The 10,157-nt window shown below is 44.9% G+C and overlaps 1 protein-coding gene across 1 annotated transcript; it reads left to right on the plus strand.

Annotated features, from left to right (window-relative positions):
* LOC106023657 (myeloperoxidase) lies at nucleotides 1–9,216 on the plus strand. The gene is given in 9 exon segments (XM_034068972.1): nucleotides 1–35; nucleotides 5,201–5,352; nucleotides 5,710–5,801; nucleotides 7,072–7,164; nucleotides 7,195–7,234; nucleotides 7,237–7,399; nucleotides 7,401–7,501; nucleotides 8,384–8,541; nucleotides 8,875–9,216. Coding segments are annotated over 9 exon segments (1,176 nt in total).
* The last annotated feature ends 941 nt before the right edge of the window (nucleotides 9,217–10,157 follow it).

Consider the following 10,157-nt stretch of genomic DNA (forward strand, 5'->3'; position numbering starts at 1 on the left):
ATGAGTGGTGAGCCTTTAAAGGACTTCAAAGACAGGTAATAATCTCACTCCTTGACATCATGCAACTGGAGAAACTCCTAGTGTGAGCACCCCATTGAAGCTAGAAAGCCCTGTGTTGCCATCTCCTGAGCATCCGTTGCTGTTGCTATCACTCCCATACCAACACTGTCCCACTGAGAGAAGTTAGGAGTGAGCTAACCATGGTCATAGAGCCCTCAAGCACATGTGAAGCTGCTACAAGATGGGTACCAGCTCCAGCTGCGGGATAGAGGGCTTGTTCTCAGCAAACTTCATGAGTCCCAGGCTGGGGAGCTAGACCCTCCTGGTGAACCAGTTCCCCTCCTCCAGAGGTGCTGGCTGATAGGGGTGGACTGGTTGAACCATGGGCAGAAAGAAAGTGCCCTGTGTGGAAGAGATTCAGTGGGTGGGAGAGATACAGCAGGTGCAAGAGCTACAGCACTATAGAATGATGAAGGAAAGAGGAAATAATCAGCCCAGATTGTTCATGTGCTGTCACCCCCCATTGCTGCTCTGACATTGGCCCCTTATGTATTCTGCAGAGACCAGTAACGAGTGTGTTTCCAGACCCTGGATGTACCTTTGAGTCTGTAAGTGCTATTCCAGAAACCTGGACTAGGAGCTGTGCAGGGTATTCACATCATCAGCTTTCCCCTGTGCATCATCTTTTGAACTTCTCTTCTGTCCAAAGGCTGTATTTGGCCTTGAGCACAGAACAGGACGGCCTTCTTCATAAAGAGATAAAGTTACTGTTTTAGTACTAAAGCTTTTATGTTTTTAAAGTTGGAAGAACTGGTTTTATTAAATATCACCCTGAACTGTTGGGAACTTTTGCTCTTCTACTCCCCCTACAATGTCTGTACTTCTAAACTATTATTTCTTACTCTCTTCTGTTTTATCCTGCTCACTCCATCCCCTTACAAGCTCTGCCCTTCATCTGTTGGAGCAGGAGACACACTGTTCTGTAAACCTGCAGTGGTTCTTTCATGCCACTGTGTCCCTGGCAACCGGCTGTTGCCTCTCAGAACTATGTAAATAACCCACAGTTTTAAATATAGGAAAAATATGCCAGGAAGGAGCTTTGTGTATTTGAAGTTGTACCTAAAATAAGTCCTTAATCACTGTTAACCTTGAGATATTGTGGTTCACACCTGTATTTTACTAGCATAAATATATCTGTGTCATGGAAATGAGTGCTGAGAAAGCTTGCAGGAAAATCAAAGCTGTGTCAAACAGGGAATGCTGCTTTTTGCCATTAGGATGGGAGATAAGGAGCATAATAATCTATGTGTTGTTACAGGTACACTAGAGTTTACAGGAAAAGATCTGCAGCCTGCACAGTAATACCAAGAAGTAATGTTAGTAATACCAAGAGCCTGAAGGAGAAGAAATAATGCAGCTTCTAAACACACAAGACAAAGAGGAGATGTGATGGAGGAATCTGCTGCTTGGTTGGCAGCTATCATGTACACTTTGCTGAATGAACATCACCCTTGGTGGGCAGGATACCTGGTTTGTCTGGAAGCTCAGAAGATTGCACAAGGATACCATAAACCCTAGCTAGAGGTGACATAAGACAGCCTGCCTGTGTGCACGTGCAAGCCCTGTGTGCCACACTTACGCCCAGACACAAGGAGTTGGTAGGATACATGTAATGTTAATGCAGTCTGTATGGCAGCTGACTCCACTCTTGGAAGCAGCATTGGGCCACCTGTAAGTGGCAGTGCAAACCCTCAAGGGTCGATGCTGCACCTGTACCAAGGGCAAATGGGGATTACCAGGGTGTCAATGGGACACTAAAGCAATTGCAATGATATGTGTCACAAGTACAAAAGAAATAGCAAACCCACGCTTCAGTTACCTGGACTTCAGCTTAGGTACATTTTGTAGGCAGAAAGCTGGATGGACAAGGTCAGGCACTTGCCAGCCCATCTGATACTAGGCTCAGCTTCTGCTTTGGGGTTGGAATGTCTCCTGAAGGGAGGAATACTGGCATTGTATTTTCAGTTTCTGAAAACGTGACCTTCACAAATATTCAGGGTTTTTTTCTTCTTTTTTTTGGGATAAAACTGAAACCCAGACAAGTGATCATGATGGTGAGGAGCACCATCCAAAGGCAGGATACCATTACCCTCTTCCAATACACCTTCCCAATAGTCTCCATCGCTGAAGCCTGTGCTGTACTTGCCTCAGCCCCGTTTACCAAATGTCCCACAGCGCAGTGATGTTCCTGTGTCCTGCCAGCATCCACAACTACAGCCCTCACTAGCCAGAGTCCCACTTACAGACCTGGTCAGAGAGGTGCTGTGGTTTATTCCTGGATCCTGAAAGAAATATCCGGAACAAACCCGACAATCACTTTTGAAGTCTCAGTGAAGCCCTGTGCATTCAGATTTATGTTGCGTTTCTCTCTAGGCTTAAACCCAAGAATTACTCTCTTAGGATCCATCATCACACTCTGCTTAGTCAGGGCAATGGATTGCTCATTAAATAATAAGTTTCTGTTTCTCCATTGGATGCTATTGTGCTTGAAAGGGTGTGAGTCAAAACTCTGTCTGAGTTCCTAGTTAGATACAACTCCAATATAAATCTGAAATATCCCATAGACTGGCACACTACCAATGAAGTCAATACCTAAGAAACTTGTCTAAGGAAATTGCTTATTTAACAAACAGGTCTTCCAAGCACATGATCATCATTTTATGGCAGTGAAACTGGGTCAGAGGTCATATATTTGTCTTCTATGCATTTCCCTACACACAGGAAAGAATAGCATCAAAATGAAGAGTGGAAAATGACTTCCTAAAAGCCTCACAAAGCCATGAATGATAATGAACTACACCTCTGGTCACTTCTTGTCCTGTGGCTTTCAGGACTTCAGAATGGAATGAAACAGATGAGTAAAAGAAGCACCAATAAAGGTGTCCAGTGGGAACTGCGTGCACATGGAGTCACTGCACCTGAGCAGCCAGCGGTGGGATGGTGCCTGTAGCTCCTCGTGTGCATTAAAAAGTATCATCAACTTCTGCTATTTGATTTTATTTAATTTTCTGTAAGAAGAGGACTCTGAGGTGCTGTCAGACTCATCTCTCTGAGCAGCATTAGTGAAGCCAAGCAGCTGTAGACACAGTGTATTTACATACCCAGAAATGGGGATTTCTTTTTGCATGAGGGACCCAACATTATAAGGAAATAAGAGAAAATATATTCTGATGCCTTGTGTTATCCAGTGTATTATGGTGAGGATCCCCAGCTCAAGAGGGATGTGGAGCTGTCGGAGCCAGTCCAGAGGAGGCCATGGAGCTGCTGCGAGGGCTGGAGCATCCCTGCTCTGGAGCCAGGCTGAGAGCTGGGCTGGGGCAGCCTGGACAAGAGAAGGGGAGACCTGAGAGCAGCTCCAGTGCCTGAAGGGGCTGCAGGAAACCTGGAGAGGGGCTTGGGACAAGGGATGTAGGGACAGACCAAGGGGAATGGCTTGAACCTGCCCGAGGGGAGACTGAGCTGAGCTCTTGGGCAGAAGCTGTTCCCTGTGAGGGTGCTGAGGCGCTGGCACAGGGTGCCCAGAGGAGCTGTGGCTGCCCCATAGAATCATAGAATGGTTAGGTTTGAAAAGGACTTTAAGATCATAAGTGCCCCTTACATGACTTGGAACAACCTGCTCTAGTGGAAGGTGTCCTTGTGCATGGCAGGGCATTGGAACTGGATGAGCTTTAAGACCCCCCAAATATTCCATGATTTATTATGGAGACACCTGTTTTCTAGGGCTCTCCCTGTAACAGCTGGAGAGGTCCTTTTGCCCAGTTTGGCTGGATTCTCATGTCCCATCTCAGTCCTAGGGCCACATTTCATCACCCGCAGCTATTTCCTCCTCACCTACACTGCCACAGATGCCTCTCAGTAGTTCACAGTGGTATGGGCACAGTGGACACATGCTGAGTCCTCTTCTGACTGCTGAAGTTCTGCCCCTCTCTGGAAGGGCCATAGTTGTGCAGATCAGTACCTGTCACAAATACATCCCAGTGGAAGTCAAACCCAGGTATCCCTTTGTGCATTGTACCAAAGGCTGGTCCCAAGCCTCTGGGGAGAAGTCTCTTTCCACCCACCCTAGGGAAGGTTTTCCACACTGCAAGAAAGGCCCATGGGATAGGGAAGAGATGAAACAGGACCAATGTTATCTGTCTTTTCACAGACTATATATTGTGATATACTAAATGTAGAATTTTATCCAGGCACTGAACAGCTCAGTTTTCCACTGATCCAGCTTTTCACATGATGTAACAAAACTTACTGTGACAAGGATGTAGATTACAATGTGCAAAGCTGATGAGCAACCAGTTTGTCCTGGGTGAGCAGAACCTGCCTGGTACCCAGCAGTGCTGTCACATCTAAGTATACCCACCCGAGCATGACAGAGGAGGTCTGATTTCAGGTAAGGTTTTTCACGGGACTCTTTTATGTTCAGCTTAAAGAGAAAACCAGAGGAAAAGGTTTCTGACCCAATGGATTTCCTGAAGCATTTAAAGGAGCCAGTAGGAAGAACCAGATCTGCAGTCCGTGCTGCTCATTACTTGGAAACCACTTTGAAACTCCTCAAAATAAAGCTGCATCTCTCTGGGAAACTGTGATCCAATGTTACAGGTAATGTGGTGTAGACCAGAATATCATAGAAACAACTAAGAGCTGAAAATCTGCCAAATCAGGAATAGCAGACAGAAATTGTGCCCTGGCTCAGAGAACTGCCTCACAACAGCCCTAGGAGAACAGACTTTAAGTGTGTTCAAAGGCAGACCAATGACCTGTTTTATTCACCATCTTTAGCAGTGCCTGTCTCATACCTTTGATGATAAAACCAGCCTAACAATAAGCATGATAAACCTGGGACAAAACATGCTGAATGCCAGGAGACTCTGGCCACTGAAAACAGTACCCCATTATCCACCCTGTGTGCTCATAATCTTGTTCCCAGTCTAGGGTAAAACATTGCTGGTGGTGATATGGACCCTATATTCCAGAGGGAAGTTGTTGCATGCCAACCCATTTTCCCTAACCCAGCAGTTGAGAGCTGATCCACTAAAGGGTTTAAGCACCAAATTAGCAATTCAAATCCAGCTGTTACATATCCACAGCTCTGATTCAGCACACTCGAATGTTCACCTCGAATACCAAGAATCTAAAATGAAAGGAAGAGCAGGTGTTACTTGGCATTGGTTTCTCTTACAGACCTACTAGACAGAAAACAGAAGGAGGTGATTTCCAAAGAAACTGGCAGGGACTATCAGATTCGTTCCATCAAATGCCCCAAAAATGATGTTTACTGGACCACCACTGGGTTAGGTAGGATTTGCATGTGGAGAAAGGGAGTCTTGAGTCTGTACTTTGGCCCAGGATATGGGGCTTAAGGTCATTTGTGTAAGTACCTTTCAACAAGCCAATAGTAGTGAAATGCTCGTTTTATTGGTGCCTATAACAGATCATAGAATCATAGAATAGTTAGGGTTGGAAAGGACCTTATGAGACAGGGACATCTCACCCTAGACCATATCACCCAAGGCTGTGTCCAACCTGGCATTGAACACTGCCAGAGATGGAGCATTTAACACTTCTTTGGACAACCTGTGCCAATGCTTCCCCCCTGGTTCAAACCTGGGATCATACATCTATTTCCATGCTAACTTTCTTTTTCCTAACCAGAAGATGGCAACATTTCCAGTTCAATACTTGCAAGTCAAGGCTCGCTGTCCTATCACAGCTTTGCTGCTTGGTATGCTAACTCCAGCCACCGAGTCTGAGTGGGACTTGCATCTGATGTGCACCTGATGTGAAACAGATGTGCCAGATGTGAAGAGATAGACCAACTCTGCATCACACGAGCAGGGAGCTTACAGTCATGGTACTAGTGTTACAGTCTGTCTGCATGTTCACCCACAGACCCCACAGCCTTCAGCTCCCCAAGGATAGCAGTGTCCATAGATTCATAGGATCAACCAGGTTGGAAAAGACCTTTCAGATGATCAAGTCCAACCACCCCCAGCACTGCCACGTCCACCACTAAACCATGTTGCTAAGGCCTCATCTACATGGTTTGTGACCACCTCCAGGGATGGTGAATCCAGCACTGCCTTGGGCAGCCTGTTCCAATGCCTGAGCACCCTCTAGGGAGGAAATTGTTCCTAATATCCAGTCTAAACCTCCCCACGCTGAATTTTAGGCTCAGGATAGGGGTTCTCCTTGGCCTTGCTAATCCAGTGGGCTGCAAGGGGACTCTTAACACTTTTCTTGCCCAGCTTGAGACACACACCATGAGAAAGTGCTCAAGTATCTTGCAAAACTCTGCCTGCAGGGACGGTGACAGCAATCCAAACAAGAGCCATGATGGAACTGGGTCCTTAACAATGGGATTGCTTCAGCTGTGGTGTGGTGGTTCTAGGGTATGCTCTGATTGCCCAGCACACTGCTCTAAATTCTGGGTATTCCACTCCTTCTTTCAATACAGGCAGTTATTACCAGATTTTGTGGATTTAAGAGCTTAAAACACCGGCTGATATTCAGTAGCTGATTTCCTCCAAATACGTGTTTCTGTGTCCTTAGGGCCACAGATCAATGAGCATTAGTGTTCTTCTGAACAAGTGTTGCTGACTTTACTGATTCCAACTTTCCTGAGTAGCTTGAGGCAGTAGAACAAGTGGCCACAGATGCAGATTGCAGTTTGAGAGGTTCACAGGTGAAGGATCTTCATCACTGAAAGCTTCCCAGCTGGGTGAAAGCATGGCCACCCTGATCACTGGTGATGGCCTTGATTCTTTGTGGAGCAGCAGTGGAGACAGAGATATAAATGCCAAAGAAAATTAACATAATGACATGGGGAAACTTTTCTTAATGCCCAAAATTCTCTGCAGTAATATTCTTGGTATTATTTATTTCTCACTATTTTCTGGCTATCACCTCTGTTGCCAAAGTAATCAAACATGTATTAAAGTGCTGCAAAATGTTAGTCTCTACAAGTAACAAGCTTGTTCTTTACTGGCATTTGCTTTTCTTCTTGTGATGCTGCAGAAAGCATTCTCATCTGGGTCCTCGAACCGCGGGTTTGCTCACTGGCTCCCAGTAGTGTATGAGGATGGAGTGTCTGTTCCCACAGGAGCAAGTGAAGGTGTTGCTTATGCTTGTTTGCTCTAGTTTCCCCCCAATGACCCCCGGATGCCAGGCTCACACTCCTGTTTGTCCAATCAGCATCTGTGTGCAACCCCAGGACGTTCACTCGTGAGCAGATCAATGCTGTCAGTTTGCTCATCGATGCCAGCACAGTGTATGGCAGTGAGGACTCTGTGGCAAAGAGCATCAGTAATCAGACAAACCAGCTGGGCTTGATGGCTGTGAACCAGTTTTACTGGTGCAGGGCTGGAATTTCTGCCCTTTGAGAACAGAACTAAAAGTGTTTGTGTTCTTACCAATGAGAGCATGAACATCCCCTGCTCTAAAGCAGGTAAGGTGCATTTGGGGAGTAGTTTTCAGTGGTCCAAAGAGTCAAACAGGATCATAATGGTCAGGTGTCTGATGCCGCTTTGTATTCGTGTGAGGCACTGTGAGACATGATTGTGTAAAGTGAAAGGCAACCCCCCAGATTAAAAAACAATAATAATTGAACAATAACCATTTACTTAAACATGACAATTACTTTGCTTTCATTTCCCAAAAGAGTTACAACATATCATCCTCTTACAACATATCATCCTGCCTTTAAAATGTAGAAGAACTTTCCAATAGAATAAGCACCAGTGTTTAAAACTTCTCAGTTATTTTTTCCCCTTCTTACCTAAAAGCAACCATTTAGTTTTCATCTCAACCAATATTAGCAATTAAACACCCTAATGAATTCAGTTAAGTCTCTCTGGTACCACCTTCTGAACATTTCATATTTCAAATATCTCAACCTACATCAGAAGTCGAGAAGTTTGACTGCAATTAAAACAAACTGATGACTCAAAACATAGAACTTATTACAATGGGGAAGTCCACTTGCAAAGTGCATCCTAAGAACATATACACAGCACTGGTGTAAATGGTTTTATCTTTGAGGTATGAAAGGAAGGCAGATATGAGACGTTTTGCAATATAAGACAGTTACAAGTGCTTTGTGACCATGTGCAATGGAGTTTAAATTGAGCAAAGCCTCTTCTCAAAGGGTTGTGGCTAAATGGTTTAAACAGAGAACGTTTTGTCTGTGCTGGAAGGAAATACCTGGCATGAATGGTGACTGATGGGCAGCTTAACCATGATCGTATGGCCAGGAACGCTATCATCTGCCCAAACAAAACCCTGCTGCTGAAATAAAATGCACAAAAATCCCAACCTGTTTTCTTTATAGGTGACAAATGGGTAACTGAAAACCTGGGACTTGCACTGCACACTGTCCTCCTATGAGAACACAATCACCTGGTTACAGAGCTGAGGAAATGAAATCCTCACTGGGATGGAGAAAAGCTTTACCAAGAGAGTTGAAAGATGCTAATCGCCATAAGCCCGGTAGTGATGTTCACTGCTCCCTGTCCTCATGCTTAGGAAGGGTTTTTCCGCCATGCTGTGCAAATATAGTGGAGCTATTTGAAAACTGTGAATTAGTACAATGGGTATGAGACAGCATGAGCTTTTTTATCATTATTTTACCAATTTATCAATTATTTATTGTATTAACGAATTTTAATCTAGTATGCCAAACTTGTGCCGTTGGTAAAGCTCTTTTCTTCTGAAGATCTTAATAAACTCTGGTACTGGACAGACTCCACGTTCATACTCTGCTGTTTGATGGTATTTGTGCTATAGCTGCTGAAAACTTGATCTGCTTTTGTGCTTTTTCAGGTAATAGCATACAGAGATTACCTCTGACTTCTGCTTGGGGAGGAGACCAGCAAGTGCATCCCTTCATCCACTGGCTACAATGAGAATGCGGATCCTACAGTCTCAAAGGTTTTTCCTCTGGCTGTCTGATTCAGTCATACATCAGTACAGCCTTTTGTATCCTGTTTGGATGACAGTTTTCAGCCTCTGAGTTCCCATGTTCCTCTTCATTTGACCTTTTGTGCTACATGGAGGACTATAATGGAAGAGAAGAACACGAGACAACCAGCAGTCCTGCTCTGGTCCCGCAGCAGACACTCATGTAGAGGTCAGCTGGGAAAATACATGAGCCCAGACACATGAGCCAAAAACTGCTTTAGCTCCCACTTATTTAACTGGCCTCACACAACTTACAGTGCCATTCAGCTTGGAAGGTGCTCATGACATGTCTACCCAGGGGGCTGCAGACAAATGGGTGCTCTGTTAATGTGGGGCAGCAGGACAGCCTTGTAGATTTGTCTCCAAACACAGCCTAACACTGGTTCTGCATTGTACATGCTGTTATACTTCAAACACTGAACATTATCAAGCACCAGCTCCTGCAGAAGCAGCCACACTTTGGCAGGGTTTTCCATACAGTTTTGTAGCTTCTTTTGTACAGTTTTTCAGTGCTGTCTCCCTCAGTTCGTTGCCCAATAATTGCATTCATATCTGAACATATCAGTAAACAACTAGAATACATAACATATTAAACCTCCTTCTCAGGTAGCAGAACATCTCTGAGCTCAGCAAGGCCTGACAGTGTTGGCCTTGGCACCCAAGGCTTCATCCAACCTGCCCTTGAACACCAATTAGCCAACCTGCTCCAAATTCTTACTCTGCTGCTTGAAGGCCCTGCCCTCCCCTTCAAAGCATTTTAAGGTCTATCTGGAGTTGTTTTGACACTGACACCCCATAGTTTAATACACATAGTCAGAAATTATGTTGTGTTACATCCTGAAAGGCAGTAAAGAAGTGTCTTCATATGAGAGATGTGGAGCCCAGCTGTGTCCTCCTGCTGCTATGGCTTTGGCATGGGCTCTCCCAGTTGGAAATAATGTAGGGAGAGCAAAGACTTGCTGGAGACATCTATGACCTAAGCAGAATGGACTGGATTGGATTTTCCCTTTTGGTAACCCATTTATAGCTGAGCACAATACCTAGGGATCACCTACTCTGTCCTTCTGCAACACACAGAGTGTCTCCATGCAGTTCCTGTACTGAGTTAGATTAACGGTGTTTGAGAAAGATGTTGTTAAAGATAT

Source organism: Melopsittacus undulatus, chromosome 13, assembly GCF_012275295.1.
Source record: "Melopsittacus undulatus isolate bMelUnd1 chromosome 13, bMelUnd1.mat.Z, whole genome shotgun sequence".
Taxonomy (NCBI): Eukaryota; Metazoa; Chordata; class Aves; order Psittaciformes; family Psittaculidae; genus Melopsittacus; species Melopsittacus undulatus.